At 46.1% G+C, this 23198-nt stretch overlaps 1 protein-coding gene across 1 annotated transcript in view; it reads right to left on the bottom strand.

Moving 5' to 3' along the window:
* LOC115171770 (dynein assembly factor 5, axonemal) overlaps positions 1–23198 on the bottom strand; it is a 65693-nt gene that overhangs the window by 40129 nt on the left and 2366 nt on the right. Inside the window, exons 4-6 of the mRNA XM_029728893.1 lie at positions 22643–22761; positions 17793–18025; positions 14767–14988 (exon numbers count right to left, since the gene is read on the bottom strand). Of these exons, the coding sequence (XP_029584753.1) occupies positions 14767–14988; positions 17793–18025; positions 22643–22761 (574 nt within the window). The remainder of the gene's footprint in view (positions 1–14766; positions 14989–17792; positions 18026–22642; positions 22762–23198) is intronic.

The following is a 23198-nucleotide window of genomic DNA, read 5'->3' as shown; positions in this document are numbered from 1 at the left end:
GCTGTGGTCTGTTCTGGTCTGTTCTGGTCTGTGGTCTGTTCTGGTCTGTTCTCTGCTGTGGTCTGGTCTGTTCTGTGTTCTGGTCTGTTCTGTTCTGGTCTGTTCTGGTCTGTTCTGTGTTCTGGTCTGTTCTGGTCTGTTCTCTGCTGTGGTCTGTTCTCTGCTGTGGTCTGTTCTCTGCTGTGGTCTGTTCTGTTCTGGTCTGTTCTCTGCTGTGGTCTGTTCTGGTCTGTTCTCTGTTCTGGTCTGTTCTGTTCTCTGCTGTGGTCTGTTCTGGTCTGTTCTCTGCTGTGATCTGTTCTGGTCTGTTCTGTTCTCTGCTGTGGTCTGTTCTGGTCTGTTCTCTGCTGTGGTCTGTTCTGGTCTGTTCTGTTCTCTGCTGTGGTCTGTTCTGGTCTGTTCTCTGCTGTGGTCTGTTCTGGTCTGTTCTGGTCTGTTCTGTTCTGTGCTGTGGTCTGTTCTGTTCTGGTCAGTTCTCTGGTCTGGTCTGTTCTGTTCTCTGCTGTGGTCTGTTCTGTTCTGTTCTGTTCTCTGGTCTGTTCTGGTCTGTTCTCTGCTGTGGTTTGTTGTGGTCTGTTCTGATCTGTTGTGTTCTGGTCTGTTCTCTGCTGTGGTCTGGTCTATTCTCTGTTCTGGTCTGCTGTGATCTGGTCTGGTCTGTTCTGGTCTGCCACAACACCACTAGGGAGGCAGCCCAGGATGCTGTAGGGAGACCCCACCAGACGTTTAACATTGTAACACACAGGCAGACACTGACACCAGAACAGCCATCAGTAGGTGTGGGAGAGGAGAGGTAAAAGTGGCTTAGTGGATATAATCATGTGTTCGACACACCTGGAGCCTGACTGGTGCTCTACCTGGTGCTGTGCCACTGCACACGCCACGGGGCCTCGTAACACAGTGTGTGTCTGACACAAATGCACACTGACATACTGAGGTAGTTGAGGATTTATTACCACCCCCCCCACAACTTCTGCCGGTGTCATGGCAACAGGGAAACAGATACACCCCTGGAGCTCAGACCCGGACCTCTGACCCGGTTGAGTCAGTCCACAGGTGAGGTGGCAGCCACGCGTACGGGTACAGTAAAGCCCTCTGACCCGGTTGAGTCAGTCCACAGGTGAGGTGGCAGCCACGCGTACGGGTACAGTAAAGCCCAACCCACCACCGCACTCCTCCTATCTTTCCTCTCTCTGTCAACAGCGAGAAGAGCAGGCCACAGCTGTCAGACCATGACATCAGACAGAGGAACCATGTCAGACTGGGTTTGGGTTTTCTGAGCGACCTGGCGTCACCACGCCACACAAAGGACAGCCGATCCCAAGTCTCTCAGCAGCATTTGCACAGAAGACAAGATAGAAAACAGAGCCTCCTCTCCCACTACTCTCCTCCACTACTCTGGCTCAGCACTTTGACAGTGCCTTGCTGTGTAATGTTCTGTCTGTTAACTGCCTGGTTGTAAATACTCCTTCCCTTCACCTACGGGCCTTTCTCTCTCTCTCATCTGCCTGTTTGCTTTAGCTCTGCAGATGTGAGAATAGCGCCGTAGCCACGGCAACACCACAATGGCCCTCAGCTGTAGAGTGAGAGCGTGTCTCTACTATGTACTAATAGCTTAATGTCTGTGGGTGTTTATGGTCCTGTAATTACAAGTGCAACTTGTATGACACGGAAGCTTAACTAACCAACACTCCTTTCAACTCCTCTCTGCCACAGTGAAGTCATTGTGAGTGACCAAGCACAATATCAGTGTCCACATCTTCAAGGGGCTCCACCACTCTCTCGCTCTCTGCTGACCAGCGTGGTTTTCGCTGTGACTTTGAAGATTATTTCTATTTGATTTTTTTACTGCTTTTTGGTCCAAGTCAAACCTCTCGCTCTCTTGCACAAAACTCTCTAATGTTGGAAGGATCAAAAACACAAAAGTTGTTCTCATCTTTTGAAGTTTATTTTAAAAAGCATAGCATCTGAGTCTGCAATTTAACTATTCTTTTTTAACTCTACTTTATCTTAGCACCACCGCTGCCCAATGTGCTCATATGACATTTCCCCTTCCATGTCTAAAAACCAATGAGCCAAAATGATATCAATAACAGCCAGTTAGTCCAACAAGCATGATCACTGTGTCTCCTGGCTAACCTTCACACAATCTGTGTGATGACTGGGTCTCTGAAGTTCATGTCAGAGTATTTTATTATTTAACCTTTATTTCTACAGGTTTTTCTCATAGAGATAAAATCTATTTTTCAAGAGAGACCTGGTCCGACAGCAGCAAGGGAAACAACGTTTCAGACAAAACAACTTACTAAAACTATAGACACACATACAGTACAACAATTACATATTACGTAAAGAAACACAAAATGTCATAACTAAAAAAACAGCTGTCCTAAAGACAATTATACTCTTCCATGATATTTATAATCGACCAAGTGTTTAAACTCCACCAACGATTTTGATTGGTAATGAACCTGAGGGCTGCCTGATATACTGAATCAAGTGCTCTCAGGGTAGTGGTTGAGGTCTGCATACACTACTGGCCAAATTTTTTTTATAACACCTACTCATTCAAGGGTTTTTCTTTATTTTTACTATTTTCTACATTGTAGAATAATAGTGAAGACATAAACTATGAAATAACACATGGAATCATGTAGTAACCAAAAAAGTGTTAAACAAATCAAAATATATTTTATATTTTTCAAATAGCCACCCTTGATGACAGCTTTGCACACTCTTGGCATTCTCTCAACCAGCTTCATGAGGTAGTCACCTGGAATGCATTTCAATTAACAGGTGTGCCTTCTTAAAAAAGTTAATTCGTGGAATTTATTTTCTTCTTAATGCATTTGAGCCAATCAGTTGTGTTGTGACAAGGTAGGGGTATACAGAAGATAGCCCTATTTGGTAAAAGACCAAGAGCTCAAATAATCAAAGAGAAACGACAGTCCATCATTACTTTAAGACATGAAGGTCAGTCAATATAGAACATTTCAAGAACTTTTAAGTTTCTTCAAGTGCAGTCACAAAAACCATCAAGCGCTATGATAAAACTGGATCTCATGAGGACCGCCATAGGAAAGGAAGACCCAGAGTTACCTCTGCTGCAGAGGATAAGTCCATTAGAGTTACCAGTCTCAGAAATTGCAGCCCAAATAAATGCTTTACAGAGTTCAAGTAACAGACACATCTCAACTAGAGGTCGACCGATAATGGTTTTTCAACGCCGATACCGATTATTGGAGGACCAAAAAAAGCCGATACCAATTAATCAGACGATTTTTTTATTTATATTTGTAATAATGACAATTACAACAATACTGAATGAACAATGAACCTTTTTATTTTAACTTAATATAATACATCAATAAAATCTATTTAGTCTCAAATAAATAATGAAACATGTTCAATTTGGTTTAAATAATGCAAAAACACAGTGTTGGAGAAGAAACTAAAAGTGCAATATGTGCCATGTAATAAAGCTAAAGTTGAAGTTCCTTGCTCAGAACATGAGAACATATGAAAGCTGGTGGTTAAATATTCCCAGTTAAGAAGTTTTAGGTTGTATTTATTATAGGAATTATGACTCATCGACTATTTCTCTCTATACCATTTGTATTTCATATACCTTTGACTATTGGATGTTCTTATAGGCACTATAGTATTGCCAGCCTAATCTCGGGAGTTGATAGGTTTGAAGTCATAAACAGCGCTGTGGGTCAAGCATTGCTAAGAGCTGCTCGCTAACGCAGTAAAGTGCTGTTTGAACGAATGCTTACGAGCCTGCTGCTGCCTACCACCGCTCAGTCAGACTGCTCTATCAAATATCAAATCATAGACTTAATTATAATAAACACACAGAAATACGAGCCTTTGGTCATTAATATGGTCAAATCCAGAAACTTTCATTTTGAAAACAAAACGTCTATTCTTTCAGTGAAATACGGAACCAATCAGTATTTTGTCGAACGGGTGGCAACCCTAAGTCTAAATATTGCTGTTACATTGTACAGCCTTCAATGTAATGTCATAATTATGTACGGTCATTGTTAGGAAGAATCCCAGTTCGCAACGAGCCAGGCAGCCCAAACTGTTGCATAACCCCGACTCTGCTTGCACTGAACGCAAGAGAAGTGACACCATTTCCCTAGTTAATATTGACTGCTAACATGCATTTATTTTAACTAAATATGCAGGTTTAAAAAAAATATATATACACTTCTGTGTATTAATTTTAAGAAAGGCATTGATGTTTATTGTTAGGTACATTTGTGCAACGAATGTGCTTTTCTCGTGAATGCGCATTTGTTAAATCGTCACCCGTTTGGCGAAGTTGAATTAGGCTGTGATTTGATGATAAATTAACAGGCACCGCATTGATCATATGCAACGCAGGACAAGCTAGTTAACATAGTAATATCATCAACCATTTGTAGTTAACTAGTGATTATGTGAAGATTGATTGCTTTTGATAAGATAAGTTTAATGCTAGCTAGCAACTTACCTTGGCTCATTGCAGCCACAAGGTCCTTTTGACGCTGCACTCGCGTAACAGGTGGTCAGTCTGCCACGCAGTTTCCTCATGGATTGCAATGTAATCGGCGCCCAAAAAGGCAGATTACCGATTGGTATGAAAACTTGAAATTGGCCCTAATTAATCGGCCATGCCGATTAATCGGTCGACCTCTAATCTCAACATCAACTGTTCAGAGGAGACTGTGTGAATCAGGCCTTCATGGTCGAATTCCTGCAAAGAAACCACTACTAAAGGACACCAATAATAAGAAGAGACTTGCTTGGGCCAAGAAACACAAGCATTGGACAGTAGACCGTGGAAATCTGTCCTTTGGTCTGATTAGTGCAAATTTGAGAGACTTGTTTCCAACCGCCGTGTCTTTGTGAGACGCAGAGTAGGTGAACGGATGATGTCCGCATGTGTGGTTCCCAACGTGAAGCATGGAGGAAGAGGTGTGATGGTGTGGGGGTGCTTTGCTGGTGACCGTCAGTGATTTATTTAGAATTCAGGGCACACTTAACCAGCATGACTACCACAGCATTCTGCAGCGATATCCCATCCCATCCCATCTGGTTTGCACTTAGCGGGACTATCATTTGCTTTTCAACAGGACAATGACCCAACACCGATGATTAACGACTCATGGTATAATTGTAACAACATACAATAACTCAAGTCCTTTTGTTCACCTGCCTAGAACTCCTCACACTCAAATGCTGACCATATTATCTCCCAACTGAACTCTCCTCGGTTATAGTCACAGCCGTCTATATCCCTCCGCAAGCGTATACAGTTGAAGTCGGAAGTTTACATACACTTAGGTTGGTGTCATTAAAACTCGTTTTTCAACCACTCCACAAATTTGTTGTTAACAAACTATAGTTTTGGCAAGTTGGTTAGGACATCTACTGTGCATGACACAATTAATTTTTCCAACAATTGTTTACAGACAGATTATTTCACTTATAGTTCACTATATCATAATTCCAGTGGGTCAGAAGTTCACATACACTCAATTGACTGTGCCTTTAAATAGCTTGGAAAATTCCAGAAAATGATGTCATGGCTTTAGAAGCTTCTGATAGGCTAATTGACATAATTTGAGTCAATTGGAGGTGTACCTGTGGATGTATTTCAAGGACTACCTTCAAACTCAGTGCCGCTTTGCTTGGCATCATGGGAAAATCAAAAGAAGACCTCAGAAAAATAATTGTAGACCTCCACAAGTCTGGTTCATCCTTGGGAGCAATTTCCAAATACCTGAAGGTACCACGTTCATTGGTACAAACAATAGTACGCAAGTATAAACACCATGGGACCACGCAGCCATCATACCACTCAGGAAGGAGACGCATTCTGTCTCCTAGAGATGAACGTACTTTGGTGCGAAAAGTGCAAATCGATCCCAGAAAAACAGCAAAGGACCTTGTGAAGATGCTGGAGGAAACCGGTACAAAAGTATCTATATCCACAGTAAAAGAGTTCTATATCAACATAACCTGAAAGGCCGCTCAGCAAGGAAGAAGCCACTGCTCCAAAACCGGCATCAAAAAGACAGACTACGGTTTGCAACTGCACATGGGGACAAAGATCGTACTTTTTGGAGAAATGTCCTCTGGTCTGAAAAAACAAAATGGAACTGTTTGTCCATAATGACCATCATTATGTTTGGAGGAAAAAGGGGGAGGCTTGCAAGCCGAAGAACACCATCCCAACCGTGACGCACGGGGGTGGCAGCATCATGTTGTGGGGGTGCTTTGCTGCAGGAGGGACTGGTGCACTTCACAAAATAGATGGCATCATGAGGTAGGAAAATTATGTGGATATATTGAAGCAACATCTCAAGACATCAGTCAGGAAGTTAAAGCTTGGTTGCAAATGGATCTTCCAAATGGACAATGACCCCAAGCATACTTCCAAAGTTGTGGCAAAATGGCTTAAGGACAACAAAGTCAAGGTGTTGGAGTGGCCATCACAAAGCCCTGACCTCAATCCTATAGAAAATTTGTAGCAGAACTGAAAAATCTTGTGTGAGCAAGGAGGCCTACAAATCTGACTCAGTTACACCAGCTCTGTCAGGAGGAATGGGCCAAAATTCACCCAACTTATTGTGGGAAGCTTGTGGAAGGCTACTCGAAACGTTTGACCCAAGTTAAACAATTTAAAGGCAACGCTACCAAATACTAATTGCGTGTATGTAAACTTCTGACCCACTCTGTATGTGATGAAAGAAATAAAAGCTGAAATAAATCCTTCTCTCTACTATTATTCTGACATATGTAATAATGGTGTTCATTGACTACAGCTCAGCATTCAACAACATACTACCCTCCAAACTCATCATTAAGCTTGAGACCCTGTGAAACTGGGTCCTGGACTTCCTGATTGGCCGCCCCCAGGTGACGAAGGTAGGAAACAACATCTCCACTCCGCTGGGGCCCCACAAGGGTGCGTTTTCAGCCCCCTCCTGTACTCCCTGTTCACCCACGACTGCGTGGCCATGCACACCTCCAACTCAATCATCAGTTTGCAGACGACACAACAGTGGTAGGCTTGATTACCAACAACGACGAGACGACCTACAGGGAGGAGGTGAGGGCCCTCGAAGTGTGGTGTCAGGAAAATAATCTCTCACTCAATGTCAACAAAACAAAATAAATGATCATGGACTTCAGGAAACAGCAGAGGGAGCAGCCCCCTATCCACATCTACGGGACAACAGTAGAGAAGGTGGAAAGTTTTAAGTTCCTCTGTATCTCTGAAATGGTCCAAGCACACAGACTGTGTGGTGAAGAAGGCGCAAAAGCGTCTCTTCAACCTCAGGAAGCTGAAAAAACGTGGCTCGTCACCGAAAACCCTTCTAACTTTTACAGATGCACAATTGAGAGCATCCTGTCGGGCTGTATTACCGCCTGGTACGGCAACTGCACCTCCCACAACCGCAGGGCTCTCCAGACGGTGGTGCTGTCTGCACAACGCATCACCGGGTGCAAACTACCTGCCCTCCAGGGCACCTACAACATCCGATGTCACAGGAAGGCCAAAAATATCATCAAGGACAACAACTACCCAAGCCACTGCCTGTTCACCTCGCTATCATCCAGAAGACGAGGTCAGTACAGGTGCATCAAAGCTGGGACAGAGATAGAAGCTGTTTTTCAATCTCAAGGCCATCAGATTGTTAAACAGCCACCACTAGCACAGAGAGGCGGCTGCCTACCTATAGACTTGATATCATTGGCCACTTTAATAAATGGAACACTAGTCACTTTAAGAATGTTTACATATCTCGCATTACTCATCTCATATGTACTGTATCCTTCACTATTTATTGCATCTTAGCCACTCTGTCACTGCTCATCCATATATTTTATACTTATATATTCTTATCCTATTCCTTTATTAGATTGTGTGTATTAGGTTTTGTTGTGGAATTTGTTAGATATTAGGTTTTGTTGTGGAATTGTTAGATATTACCTGTTAGATAATGCTGCACTGTCGGATCTAGAAGCTTAAGCATTTCGCTACACTCGCAACAACATCTGCTAACCATGTGTATGTGACCAATAACATTTGATTTGACACACCTCCAGGCTGTGTAAGGGCTATTTGACCAAGGAGAGTGATGGAATGCTGCATCAGATGATCTGGCCTCCACAATCACCCAACCTCAACCCAATTGAGATGGTTTGGGAGGAGTTGGACCGCAGAGTGAAGGAAAAGCAGCCAACAAGTGCTCAGCATATGTGGGAACTCCTTCAAGACTTTTGGAAAAGCATCTAGGTGAAGCTGGTTGACAGAATGCCAAGAGTGTGCAAAGCTGTCATCAAGGCAAAGGGTGGCTACTTTGAAGAATCTCAAATATAAATCTATTTGATTTACACTTTTTTGGTTACTACATGATTCCATATGTGTTATTTCATAGTTTTGATGTCTTCACTTTATTCTACAATGTAGAAAATAGTAAAAATAAAAGAAATCCTTGAATGAGTAGGTGTCCAAACTCTTGACTGGTACTGTACATCGTACCAGCTCCTTCCTGGCCTTCAGAGGAAAAACAAGCCTTATGCCGGTAATAAAAAACTATTTTCAGCTTGAGCTTCCTCAACTTGTCATCCACCCACACTCCCAAATATTTGTACACTTTGACGTTCTCTATAGTATGTTCATCCAATGTATGTGTGCTGTCTGTGTGCTGAATGGGAGTGTGTGTGTCTGCCTGTCAGTGTCTGTGTACACTTGCATGCTTGGTGTGTGTTTGTGTGCATGTCTGCCTACCTGTCTGTCTGTTTTTGCTCTGTCCGTCTTTCTGTCTATCTGTTCTGCTCTGTCCGTCTTTCTGTCTGTCTGTTCTGCTCTGTCCGTTTGTCCGTTCTGCTCTGTCCGTCTGTCCGTTCTGCTCTGTCCGTCTGTCCGTTCTGCTCTGTCCGTCTGTCCGTTCTGCTCTGTCCGTCTGTCTGTCCTGCTCTGTCCGTCTGTCCTGCACCTGTCCGTCTGTCCGTTCTGCTCTGTCCGTCTGTCTGTCTGTTCTGCTCTGTCCGTCAGTTCTGCTCCGTCCGTCTGTTCTGCTCCGTCCGTCTGTTCTGCTCCGTCCGTCTGTCTGTCTGTTCTGTCTGTCTGTCTGTCCTGCTCTGTCCGTCTGTCCTGCTCTGTCCGTCTGTCTGTCTGTCCTGCTCTGTCCGTCCGTCTGTCTGTTCTGTACTGTCCGTCTGTTTGTTCTGCTCTGTCCGTTTGTCCGTTCTGCTCTGTCCGTCTGTCCGTTCTGCTCTGTCCGTCTGTCCGTTCTGCTCTGTCCGTCTGTCCGTTCTGCTCTGTCCGTCTGTCCGTTCTGCTCTGTCCGTCTGTCCGTTCTGCTCTGTCCGGCTGTCTGTCTGTTCTGCTCTGTCCGTCTGTTCTGCTCTGTCCGTCAGTTCTGCTCCGTCCGTCTGTTCTGCTCCGTCCGTCTGTTCTGCTCCGTCCGTCTGTTCTGCTCCGTCCGTCTGTTCTGCTCCGTCCGTCTGTTCTGCTCCGTCCGTCTGTCTGTCTGTCCTGCTCTGTCCGTCTGTCTGTCTGTTCTGCTCTGTCCGTCTGTCTGTTCTGCTCTGTCCGTCTGTCTGTTCTGCTCTGTCCGTCCGTCTGTCTGTTCTGCTCTGTCCGTCCGTCTGTCTGTTCTGCTCTGTCCGTCTGTCTGTTCTGCTCTGTCCGTATGTCTGTCTGTTCTGCTCTGTCCGTCTGTCTGTTCTGCTCTGTCCATCTGTTCTGCTCTGTCCGTCTGTCTGTCCGTCTGTTCTGCTCTGTCTGTCTGTTCTGTTCTGCTCCGTCTGTCTGTTCTGCTCTGTACGTCTGTTCTGTTCTGTCCGTCTGTCTGTCTGTTCTGCTCTGTCCGTCTGTTCTGCTCTGTCCGTCTGTCTGTTCTGCTCTGTCCGTTCTGCTCTGTCCGTCTGTCCGTTCTGCTCTGTCCGTCTGTTCTGCTCTGTCCGTCTGTCTGTTCTGCTCTGTCCGTTCTGCTCTGTCCGTCTGTCCATTCTGCTCTGTCCGTCTGTCCGTTCTGCTCTGTCCGTCTGTCCGTTCTGCTCTGTCCGTTCTGCTCTGTCCGTCTGTCTGTTCTGCTCTGTCCGTCTGTCTGTTCTGCTCTGTCCGTCTGTCTGTTCTGCTCTGTCCATCTGTCTGTTCTGCTCTGTGTCTGCTCTGCGTCTGCTCTATGTCTGCTCTCCTCTGCTCTGCTCTGCGTCTGCTCTGTGTCTGCTCTGCTCTGCGTCTGCTCTGCGTCTGCTCTGTGTCTGCTCTGCGTCTGCTCTGCTCTGTGTCTGCTCTGCTCTGTCTGCTCTGCGTCTGCTCTGCTCTGCGTCTGCTCTGCGTCTGCTCTGTGTCTGCTCTGCGTCTGCTCTGTCTGCTCTGCGTCTGCTATGCGTCTGCTCTGTGTCTGCTCTGCTCTGTCTGCTCTGCTCTGTGTCTGCTCTGCGTCTGCTCTGTGTCTGCTCTGCTCTGTGTCTGCTCTGCGTCTGCGTCTGCTCTGTCTGCTCTGCGTCTGCTCTGCGTCTGCTCTGCGTCTGCTCTGCGTCTGCTCTGCGTCTGCTCTGCGTCTGCTCTGTGTCTGCTCTGCGTCTGCGTCTGCTCTGTCTACTCTGCGTCTGCTCTGCTCTGCGTCTGCGTCTGCTCTGCGCTTAGTGTGTGGGTGTGTAACTGTGTCTGTCTGTGTGTGTGTCAACAGGAACGCAGATGCTCCTTTCCCTTCTCTCTCCCTCGTCTCTCTTTTGTTATTTACAGCCCAATGGTGGCCTGCCTGGCCCTCTCTGGTTTGGCCCTGCTCTGTGTGTCTGGCCTGGTTGTTGTCAAAGAATGCTGCAGGTGTGTCGGTCTGCTCTGGTAACCCTGCTCTTTAAAGGGGAATTTCACAATTTTTCAACTTTATATTCATCATCTCCAGCACCACCCCAACATCATCTGTGAAAATAGTGCGTTTCTATGTTTTGTAGTAAAAAATGTTTTTCCAATGACATCATCGGTGTGCATCTTGTGATTTTAACCAATTATGAGTAGGCATTGCCACTAATTGTCTACCAATTTGTTGATGATGTCATTGGAAACACTTATGTTCCTCTATTTATTTTTACAACAAAACATAGAAACGTGCCATTTTCACATATGCTGATGTTGGGGTGGTGCTGGAGATGAGTATGAAGTTGACATTTTTCTAAATGTCCCTTTAACTACCCAGCCAGCACTGTACTGCTGACCCTGCTCCTTACATACCCAGCTAGCCAGCCAGGACTGTACTGTACTGCTGACCCTGATCTTTAACTACCCAGCCAGCACTGTACTGTACTGCTGACCCTGATCTTTAACTACCCAGCCAGCACTGTCCTGTACTGCTGACCCTGATCGTTAACTACCCAGCCAGCACTGTACTGTACTGCTGACCCTGATCGTTAACTACCCAGCCAGCCAGCACTGTACTGTACTGCTGACCCTGATCTTTAACTACCCAGCCAGCACTATCCTGTACTGCTGACCCTGATCGTTAACTACCCAGCCAGCACTGTACTGTACTGCTGACCCTGATCGTTAACTACCCAGCCAGCACTGTACTGTACTGCTGACCCTGATCGTTAACTACCCAGCCAGCCAGCACTGTACTGCTGACCCTGATCGTTAACTACCCAGCCAGCACTGTCCTGTACTGCTGACCCTGATCATTAACTACCCAGCCAGCCAGCACTGTACTGCTGACCCTGATCGTTAACTACCCAGCCAGCATTGTACTGTACTGCTGACCCTGATCTTTAACTACCCAGCCAGCACTGTCGTGTACTGCTGACCCTGATCTTTAACTCTGCAGCCAGCACTGTACTGCTGACCCTGATCGTTAACTACCCAGCCAGCACTGTCCTGTACTGCTGACCCTGATCGTTAACTACCCAGCCAGCCAGCACTGTACTGCTGACCCTGATCGTTAACTACCCAGCCAGCCAGCACTGTACTGTACTGCTGACCCTGATCGTTAACTACCCAGCCAGCCAGCACTGTACTGCTGACCCTGATCGTTAACTACCCAGCCAGCCAGCACTGTACTGTACTGCTGACCCTGATCGTTAACTACCCAGCCAGCCAGCACTGTACTGTACTGCTGACCCTGATCGTTAACTACCCAGCCAGCCAGCACTGTACTGTACTGCTGACCCTGATCGTTAACTACCCAGCCAGCCAGCACTGTACTGTACTGCTGACCCTGATCGTTAACTACCCAGCCAGCCAGCACTGTACTGTACTGCTGACCCTGATTGTTAACTACCCAGCCAGCACTGTCCTGTACTGCTGACCCTGATTGTTAACTACCCAGCCAACACTGTACTGTACTGCTGACCCTGATCTTTAACTACCCAGCCAGCCAGCACTGTACTATACTGCTGACCCTGATCTTTAACTACCCAGCCAGCCAGCACTGTACTGTACTGCTGACCCTGATCGTTAACTACCCAGCCAGCACTGTACTGTACTGCTGACCCTGATTGTTAACTACCCAGCCAGCACTGTCCTGTACTGCTGACCCTGATTGTTAACTACCCAGCCAACACTGTACTGTACTGCTGACCCTGATCTTTAACTACCCAGCCAGCCAGCACTGTACTATACTGCTGACCCTGATCTTTAACTACCCAGCCAGCCAGCACTGTACTGTACTGCTGACCCTGATCGTTAACTACCCAGCCAGCACTGTACTGTACTGCTGACCCTGATCGTTAACTACCGAGCCAGCCAGCACTGTACTGTACTGCTTCCCTTCAGTACCCACAGAGACTAACTTCTGATGATCTTTATTGAGACAGACAGACCAGGGACCAGAAGGTCTGTCTCCATCTGTGTCCATCGTGCTCTGGCTTGACCCCTGCTAGAGGAGGGTAGAGAGGGGGGCTCCGTTTCCCCTCCTGTCTGTCTGTCACCGGGACCCTGACCCTCTTTGAAATGTTGGAATCTCAGTGCTTTAAAGGGGGTTGGGGGGCAGTGGTTGGTAACAGGGTGGGGGCTCTACTTTGCACTCTTCCACACAGTGAGTGTTGAAAACTGGCTATTATTATTATTTTTTAAACGGGTTGCCCCCATGTGTCTTTTCTGAAATGACCAGGGGGGCGAGGGGGACTGTGGAGTCAGCTAGGGGGGTCAACCCAGACACGCAGGGGTCAGGAGAAATTAGTATTTTATTATCATCATCAACCCCTCCAGAGGAAATTCTTCTGAGTCCCTCAGGGGGGGTTATGGGTACGGGTGACTCATTGCAGCCAGCAGTGTGAGTGCATGTGTGAAAATAGCCCCCTCCGAGCTTCGCAGCCAGAGAAATGTTATTTTAATATGAAAGGTAAACTAAATGTGGGACACCAGAGGAGAGGAAGGGGAGGAAAGAGCTGCTCTGGTCTTTTACTTTTCCTCGTTTTCCACTGAGACATTAGGGATGTTGTTCTCTCTCTCCCTTTATCTCTCCATCTGTCTCTCTCTGTCTCTCTCCGTCTGTGTCTCTCTCTCTCCGTCTGTGTCTCTCTCTCTCTCCGTCTGTGTCTCTCTCTCTCCGTCTGTGTCTCTCTCTCTCCGTCTGTGTCTCTCTCTCTCCGTCTGTGTGTCTCTCTCTCTCCATCTGTCTCTCTCTCTCTCCGTCTGTGTCTCTCTCTCTCTCCGTCTGTGTCTCTCTCTCTCTCCGTCTGTGTCTCTCTCTCTCCGTCTGTGTCTCTCTCTCTCCGTCTGTGTCTCTCTCTCTCCGTCTGTGTCTCTCTCTCTCTCCGTCTGTGTCTCTCTCTCTCTCCGTCTGTGTCTCTCTCTCTCTCCGTCTGTGTCTCTCTCTCTCTCCGTCTGTGTCTCTCTCTCTCTCCGTCTGTGTCTCTCTCTCTCTCCGTCTGTGTCTCTCTCTCTCTCCGTCTGTGTCTCTCTCTCTCCGTCTGTGTCTCTCTCTCTCCGTCTGTGTGTCTCTCTCTCTCCGTCTGTGTGTCTCTCTCTCCGTCTGTGTCTCTCTCTCTCCGTCTGTGTCTCTCTCTCTCTCCGTCTGTGTCTCTCTCTCTCTCCGTCTGTGTCTCTCTCTCTCCGTCTGTGTGTCTCTCTCTCCGTCTGTGTGTCTCTCTCTCTCCGTCTGTGTCTCTCTCTCTCTCCCCGTCTGTGTGTGTCTCTCTCTCCGTCTGTGTGTCTCTCTCTCTCCGTCTGTGTGTCTCTCTCTCTCTCCGTCTGTGTGTCTCTCTCTCTCTCCGTCTGTGTGTCTCTCTCTCTCCGTCTGTGTGTGTCTCTCTCTCCGTCTGTGTGTCTCTCTCTCTCTTGTTGGGGGGGGTTACGAGAGGACTCTAGCAGTTGAAATGAAATGAAAGGTTGGTGAAAACAACATGTGCCTTGCTCAGTGGCCGTTAGTGGAGTCAGTATTTTGTGATGTACTCAAAGGTGAACCCCCTGACCTCACAGCACAGTAATCCCTATAAAAGCTTTACAACAGTCCTGATAGAAAAAAATGCATTTTATCTTAATAATCTTTCACTTTATGGAACCTTTCACTGTAAACAGTTTTAGGCTCAAAACTAAGTGCCTCACCAGACCTGGCTGGAGACTCAAATATAACATAGGGGAAACATCTCAACCCATTGAGATGTGAACCATCATAAGTTACCCCTAACCACAGACCATTCATGTGGATAATGATCTGATCCTCGACCAGTAGTTATGGCATTTACCTTTTCCCCCAATTCCCAACCCATAGGTCATATCCATAGGTCATACCCATAGGTCAAGGGTCATAGACTCACCTGCTGGTACTCTTGGCAGACGTCTGGTTGGACCAGCGTATCAGCGATCTTCTGGAGGTGTGGTTTCAAGAGGTCCCTGGAGCAGCCCCCCAGCACGGCAGCCAGGACCATGAGGGGGGTGTGGGGGGAGGAGGAGGAGGAGGTCTCCAAGTGGACCAGGAGCAGCTTGAGGAAGACCTTGGGGCTGACAAAGGTCCCCAGCAGCTTGGCAGACCTCAGACACTGCAGAGAGAGAGGAGAGAATACTATAGTTTATGGAATGATTTGCCAATATTACAGAGTATTTCATGCCAATAAAGCACATTGAATTGATGGAGAGAGCAAAGATTAGCGAGAGAGCAGAGACCAATACTAGAGAGAAAGAGAGAAAGAAAGAATTCAACATAACAGAAAACCATGTAATTCATAATCCATTATCATCCAGTGGATCAGAGGAACCATCAAAGGCTTCCTCTTGGGGCAGATGCATCCCAAGTCCTTAGGCCCAGCCCAGCCCAACTATCTCAGGGCTATAAGACACATATATCACTATTCACTGCTGTCTATTCTAAGGCCAGCAGGTGTGTCCTCTCCTCTCATGACATGACCATCAAGATCAAGCCATTCACCACAGCAGCTCTGAAACATCTGTTTCTGGGTGGAAAGAATGTCAATGGAAATAGGCCATGAGCATGACAATAATGGAAATAACTTGAAGGAAGGAAGGCCATTAGTACTGTGAGCAGTTTGTTAAAATGGCACCCAAACGATGCATCAGTCTACGGTGATTAACTGAAGTAGCCAACACATAGGTACTGTATATTCGACCTGTAGAGCCGATTTCTACCATTATCTTTTTTATTTAACAGTGATTTAACCTTTATTCATCCAAGTTAGTCTAAATGGAGATTAGATGTGTTTAACAAGAGAGACAAGATCCAAGAAAGAGCTCACCAGCTGCAATAGCAACACTATCATCTAACCATTAGACCAACCATTATCATTCAACCATTAGACCTACCACTATCATCCAACCATTAGACCTACCACTATCATCCAACCATTAGGCCTACCACTATCATCCAACCATTAGGCCTAACACTATCATCCAACCATTAGGCCTAACACTATCATCCAACCATTAGGCCTACCACTATCATCCAACCATTAGGCCTACCACTATCATCCAACCATTAGGCCTACCACTATCATCCAACCACTATCATCCAACCATTAGACTTACCACTATCATCCACCCATTAGACCTACCACTAGGTCTACCGCTATCATCCAACCATTAGGCCTACCACTATCATCCAACCATTAGGCCTACCACTATCATCCAACCACTATCATCCAACTATTAGGCCTACCACTATCATCCAACCACTATCATCCATCCATTAGGCCTACCACTATCATCCAACCATTAGACCTTCCACTATCATCCAACCACTATCATCCAACCATTAGGCCTACCACTATCATCCAACCATTAGGCCTACCACTATCATCCAACCATTAGGCCTAACACTATCATTCAACCATTAGGCCTTCCACTTCCATCCAACCACTATCATCCAACCATTAGACCTACTACTATCATCCAACCATTAGGCCTACCACTATAATCCAACCATTAGGCCTACCACTATCATCCAACCATTAAACCTACCACTATCATCCAACCATTAAACCTACCACTACCATCCCACCACTATCATCCAACCATTAGACCTACCACTACCATCCAACCACTATCATCCAACCATTAGACCTACCACTATCATGCAACCATTAGACCTACCACTATCATCCAACCATTAGATCTACCACTATCATCCAACCATTAGACCTACCATTACCATCACACCACTATCATCCAACCATTAGACCTACTACTATCATCCAACCATTAGGCCTACCACTACCATCACACCACTATCATCCAATCATTAGACCTACCACTATCATGCAACCATTAGACTTACCACTATCATGCAACCATTAGACCTACCACTATCATCCAACCATTAGATCTACCACTATCATCCAACCATTAGACCTACCATTACCATCACACCACTATCATCCAACCATTAGACCTACTACTATCATCCAACCATTAGGCCTACCACTATAATCCAACCATTAGGCCTACCACTATCATCCAACCATTAAACCTACCACTATCATCCAACCATTAAACCTACCACTACCATCCCACCACTATCATCCAACCATTAGACCTACCACTACCATCCAACCATTAGACCTACCACTACCATCCCACCACTATCATCCAACCATTAGACCTACCACTATCATCCAACCATTAGACCTTCCACTATCATCCAACCATTAGACCTACCACTACCATTCCACCTATATCATCCAACCATTAGACCTACTACTATCATCCAACCATTAGGCCTACCACTATAATCCAACCATTAGGCCTACCACTATCATCCAACCATTAAACCTACCACTATCATCCAACCATTAGACCTACCACTACCATCCCACCACTATCATCCAACCATTAGACCTACTACTATCATCCAACCATTAGACCTACCACTACCATCACACCAATATCATCCAACCATTAGACCTACCACTATCATCCAACCATTAGACCTTCCACTATCATCCAACCATTAGACCTACCACTACCATCCAACCATTAGGCCTACCACTACCATCACACCACTATCATCCAACCATTAGACCTTCCACTATCATCCAACCATTAGACCTACCACTACCATTCCACCACTATCATCCAACCATTAGGCCTACCACTATCATCCCACCACAATCATCCAACCATTAGGCCTACCACTATCATCCAACTATTAGGACTACCACTTCCTGACCTGACCACCCCCCCAGGATGAGATAAAGGTCAGTGCTATCCAGAATCCTAACCTTAACCCCTACCTTAACCATTTTACATTTCATTTCCAATGGTGTAGGGACGTCCCATTGGATTACATAGAACTCATAGTGATATCATGTGTCTCTATGTCTCGACCACTCACGTTGGTGACCACGTCGCTCTCGGGGTCGGTGCAGGCGCGGTACAGCGTGGAGAGCAGCAGCTGCAGGTGCTGGGTGCAGTGGTCCTCAGCATGCAGCAGCAGGGCATACAGGAGCTGGGCCGTCTTGACCCGCGTGCCCGCCACCCAGTCAACCACGTCGCGGGCCAGCGCCGGCAGCAGGTTGGACAGGTTCCTCACCACCAGCTCCCTGCAGCCCAGGCCCGGACGCGCCACTGGGGAGAGAGAGGGGTGGGGGAGGTGGGTTAGAAAGTGTATGAAAATGCCTACATGCATCAGCCTACTAAAAAGCACACAAATGGACCAATTAAGATTTACATCTAAGGCTGCGTTTGCACCAATTATGGGCAAAAGATCTGGTCAAAAGTTCAAAAGACCAATCATTTGGCTAAAGATCAGAATTGGGCTGCCTGTGTAAACGCAGCCTATAAATCTACAAGTGCTAATAAGTTAACTGTGTCGTAACTGTGTTCTCCTATTTCTAACTGTGTAATAGAGATAGGGCTATGGAACAGTTGTTCTCTGGCCCAGTTATGCTGATGGAGAATTTTACAAGATTTCTTTTCAACAAAACACTTCAGTAGGCAAGAAGGGAACATCATTTGTTGGGTGTTTTCTGCTGTCACAGTGATACTGCTGATGGAGAGAGAGGACTGCATCTTACTCTACAGTCTAAGTCCCATTTTCCAGACATGTACTTTTTGGTTTTACGATTGAGATTTCCTCTCCGTGGGACTTGTCAGAGCAAGTGGAACACATTTTTAAATGAATAGCCTCCACATGCTTCATCCCTCTCTCCCACCTTCCCTCCCTCTCTCTCTCCCGCCTTCCCTCCCTCTCACTTTCCTTCAGTATCCAATGAGCAGGTCTCCCTCCCTCCCTCGTGAACAGGTCTCCCTCTTTCTATTTGTCTTTGGCAGGCTGCTAATGAGAGGGGAAGAGGGTGATCAATCCTACAGAATCACACAGGACAAGACAAGCCGTTTCTGGTGGTGTCCCAGTTGTCTGACACTGACCTGTTCAGACAGGAGGGGGCCGTGTTGGATTTATGACTGGCAGGGAGAGAGACTCATCCAGTATCCATCAGCATTATCACCATGTGGAGCTGGAGACTGACCCAGATCTGCACTACACAACCAGACGGTCATGTTCATTAGGCACCAAACGGATGAAAACGGACTAAAACAGAAAGGGACTATATGGACTTGTCTTATCAGTTGCAAAATGTTTAATGTTGCATGCCCTAATGAACATAACCCAGGACGCATATGGGTACCCAACACTTAGCCTACCTATGGCCAGCAACCAGGGTGATCACGTTCAAACTCATCCTTAGCCCCGGGCCTGGGTTATCTACCCTCGCCATCGCAGCAGCACCTTCCTACAGTATATCTGAGGCAGCTACGCTGTCATTATAATTGCAGCCTGCCTGTCAGACACTGGGTTAAAGCCACTGCACCTGCATAGTGGAACTTTCCTTTTAATAAACCCTTCATCATTGTAATCATCAGCCTTAATTGAATTTTTATCATTAACTTAACTCAACATACCCTTATGGATTAAATCAACGGACAGACATATAGGGGGAGGTAAAACATTAACAAGGTGAGATTGGGACAGTGGAATAATTTATCCTTCATGCATACAGGCCAGCCCATTGAAATTCAACCATCTTTTAAGAGGCGAGACCTGATTAAGATGCAGTGCACACACTTCAACCACAGGTTGTTGCCTGGTCCCATATCTGTTTGTGTCGTCTTGCCAACTCTTAGGGTCATTGAGTACGGTTACATGCACACAAAAATAGGATTATTGTGAAGTCAGATCAATATAATAGCTCCATTTAAATGTTTACATGCTTTGCAAGAAGAACGATGTCCCTAATAATCCTGTTTACATGGACACATCTGAAATCAGGCTACCTGATGGCACTCTGATAAATGCAGAAAATGGCCAATCAAAATAAACGTTCTACCACAGCGACCATGTTATTTTTGTGATGCCTATTTGATTCTGAATTCCGACATATAACGTTTGTGAGAAAACTACTTTCTGAGATGCATATTTTCAGTTTTTCCAAACTCACTTCACTAGCGCAACAGATAGAAGCTTGCACTGCTCGTACTAGCACGTTCAGATCTAATACGCCGCTGTAAAACTCTGATGAAGGCCTTTACATGTCCTCAGAATTCTAAAGATTGCTCAGAAAACCAGGTGTTTTCATCAGCGTATGCTTACTTCCATGTTGACCTTGCACCGATTAAGATAGGTAGAGTAAGGTGTTTACAATTGACATGACTTATGCCATACTCAGCCTACTGCCATAACCAGATTAATATCAAATGATTAGTGTGCATGTAAACATACTCATTGTCACATCTTGACATAAACTGATCTGGGACCAGGCTAATGTGGTGAGTGCGTGTGACCGTCATAGAAACAAACTGCCTTCCCAGTGTAGCCTATGTGAAATAAACTGAAATCAGGTCAGGAGGGAAACGGCAGGGTTGCTGCTCTAGATAAAGGCCTGCTGTCTGTCTTCACCTGCTGAGTGGGATGGAAAGTCAGACAGGACATCACCTCTCCTTCCTGAACCCAGCAGGGATATGAACAGATGAAGGGCTTCCTCATTCTTCACTACAGTGCTGATAGACATTATTAATAGGTGGTAATAAGCACTTGGGGAGGCAACACAGGCTGGGTGTTGTCCCTCCAATGGCCTGCCCTTCCAGCTTCGCACACAGGGGTGGGGTGGTGCGTGAGTGGGGTAGTCGTGAGTGTGTGTGTTCCAGAAAGAGAGAGAGTGTGTGCACGTGCATGAGTGCGTGTGTATGTAAAAGGGGAGTAGGGGAAGGTGGGCAACAGCCCTGCAGGACGCACGTGTGTGTGAGAGAGAGAGTGTAGGTGGGCACCAGCCCTGCAGGACGCACGTGAGAGAGAGAGAGAGAGAGAGAGAGAGAGAGAGAGTGTGTAGGTGGGCACCAGCCCTGCAGAAAACCCCTCTAGTCTCCACACCACATCCACACGTTAGTCTTAGTAATGAGGGTGTTAGGGGGCAGAGTGCCGACAATAATCGGCTATTAGTCAAGCACTGTGTCATGGAGAGCCTTGTATGATTGACGGAGCAGATCTAATGACATAACACATAACCTGTAGAATACGTAACCCGCAGGCCAATAGAGGTGAGTAATATATGGAGGCTTGGAACTCCACATGACTAAGCACTCTTGGGGAAAAGGGTAAGCACAGTTGGTTTATGGTCGTAGCTCATACGTATTTTTATTTTTTTCCGGACAAATCTAAAGGAATAATTCAAGGATTTGTATAAAAGTTGTATGCTCAAAGACAGACAAGAAGACAGTACTTCTTATTACAGAAAACTAATGTTATATAGAGTAAAAAAATCATTTAAACCTAGTCCCAAAAAAATTTAAATAAAATCCTGTTCCCTTCTTTCCCTTGATTAAAATATAATTAAGACCCCATGATGTGAATAACTGAATATTTAACGAGTCATGTATAAAAAAAATATTACAATTAAATCAATGCAAGAGAAGAGCAAATTATCCCACGCACAGAGGTGCAGATGATGACTTACTAAAGCTTGGAATTCAAACTGACATGCTCCATTTCACCATGGTATCAGTTTATATTTCAGGCTACAGCAACTAGGACACACAGATAGGAATGTGAGAATCCTGCTATATTACAGCAAGCAGAAGTACAACTGAAGAAACAAAGCATATTTAGGATGGATAGATAGGCTAGATGGATCATTGACAGCACAGCACAGCATCCCTCCCCAGCCCCTACAGCCCTCTCTCCATGCCCAGACTGCTCTGACGTCAATCATCGATAGATCCATCATGCCCTCAGAAGACAGTTCTTCTTATTAATAAAGGCAGCTGAACCCCACGCTGCGTCTGACCTACTTTCAGAGGAAGGAGTACATAACTAGATCGGTGGAGGTGGCTGTACAGAGAAGGCCACAACAACAAATCACACGGTTTACACTGGCTGGTGTTCTTCAGGCTGTATCAATGCACTGATGAACTTTCTTCTTCATTATTGTAATCAAGACAACACACTCATGGGACAGTAACTAACTAACCTTTCCTCAATGGGCTACATTCACTGAAGGCCTTGTATCTCTCTGCAGGAGACAAAATCCAATATATTTCTTTAGTGATTTGTTTTTCTTGTCTAGCCTTCTTTTAACCCTGTAAATATATATTTTTTGCACCAACCAAAGATCCTATATTCACTTTCTATGTCAATTGAGCGGCGAATGGTACATTGTTGTTTCGGGCCTCCAAGTGGTGCAGTGGTCTAAGGCACTGCATCGCAGTACTAGCTGTGCCACTAGAGATCTTGGGTTAGAGTCCAGGCTCTGTCATAGCCGGCCGCGACCGGGAGACCCATGGGGTATCTCACAATTGGCCCAGCGTCGTCTGGGTTAGGGGAGGGTTTGACCGGCAGAGATGTCCTTGTCCCATTGGGCACTAGCGACTCCTGTGGTGGACCGGGCCCAATGCACGCTGACACTGTCGCCAGGTTCAGTGTTTCCTCCGACACATTGGTGCGGCTGGCTTCCGGGTTAAGTGGGCATTCTGTCAAGAAGCAGTGCAGCTTGGTTGGGTTGTGTTTCGGAAGAAACACGGCTCTTGACCTTCACCGCTCCCGAGTCCGTACAGGAGTTGCAGCGATGAGACAAGACTGTAACTACCAATTGGATACCACAAAAGTGGGGAGAAAAAGGGCTAAAAAAAAAAAAAAATAACAAAATGGTACATTGTTTCATCTCTGCAGTAGTAGGGATGGAGTTCACTCACCTCCAGCAGGGTAGAGGTCAGGTGGGGTCAGGAGGAAGTCCATCTTGTCCTTCAGGTCATCCTCATTCTCCTGCTCCCACAGAGCGCCTGTCTGCCTCCACAGGTCAGCAGCTCGTTGACTGGAAGGGAGAGAGAGACAAATATAATGATAATGCATGTCCATCCCTGCCACGGCGGACCCAGGATTCAAACCCACGCCATAACCACGCAATGTACAAACAACACAAAAGCCCAGCCTTGTTGGCTGCTACTATTCCCTCTGTCACACCAAACCTACTGTATAAGTAGGTATCTACAGTAATCTGCACAAGCAACCCGGATACAGTATATGCGTATTTGTGGCTGCATATTTCCTAGGTCTGAGTGAGTGAATGGGTGGTATCAAAGGCAGGGTGGTTAAGGACTGGGTCAGTCTTTTGAATTAAAGGCAGTCAATTCAGGAAGTAAACTCAAATTACAATTCAAAATTGGAAAAAACTGCATATATTTTCAAGGAGTAGAAGCTATTTATTTCAAAAGTTTAAAACAAATTGAATTTTGAATTAAAATCACTTCC

The sequence above is a fragment of the Salmo trutta genome, chromosome 32 (assembly GCF_901001165.1).
Source record: "Salmo trutta chromosome 32, fSalTru1.1, whole genome shotgun sequence".
NCBI classification, from domain to species: domain Eukaryota; kingdom Metazoa; phylum Chordata; class Actinopteri; order Salmoniformes; family Salmonidae; genus Salmo; species Salmo trutta.
The sequence above is the reverse complement of the archived record's forward strand: the minus strand, read 5'-3'. Positions and strand labels throughout refer to the sequence as shown.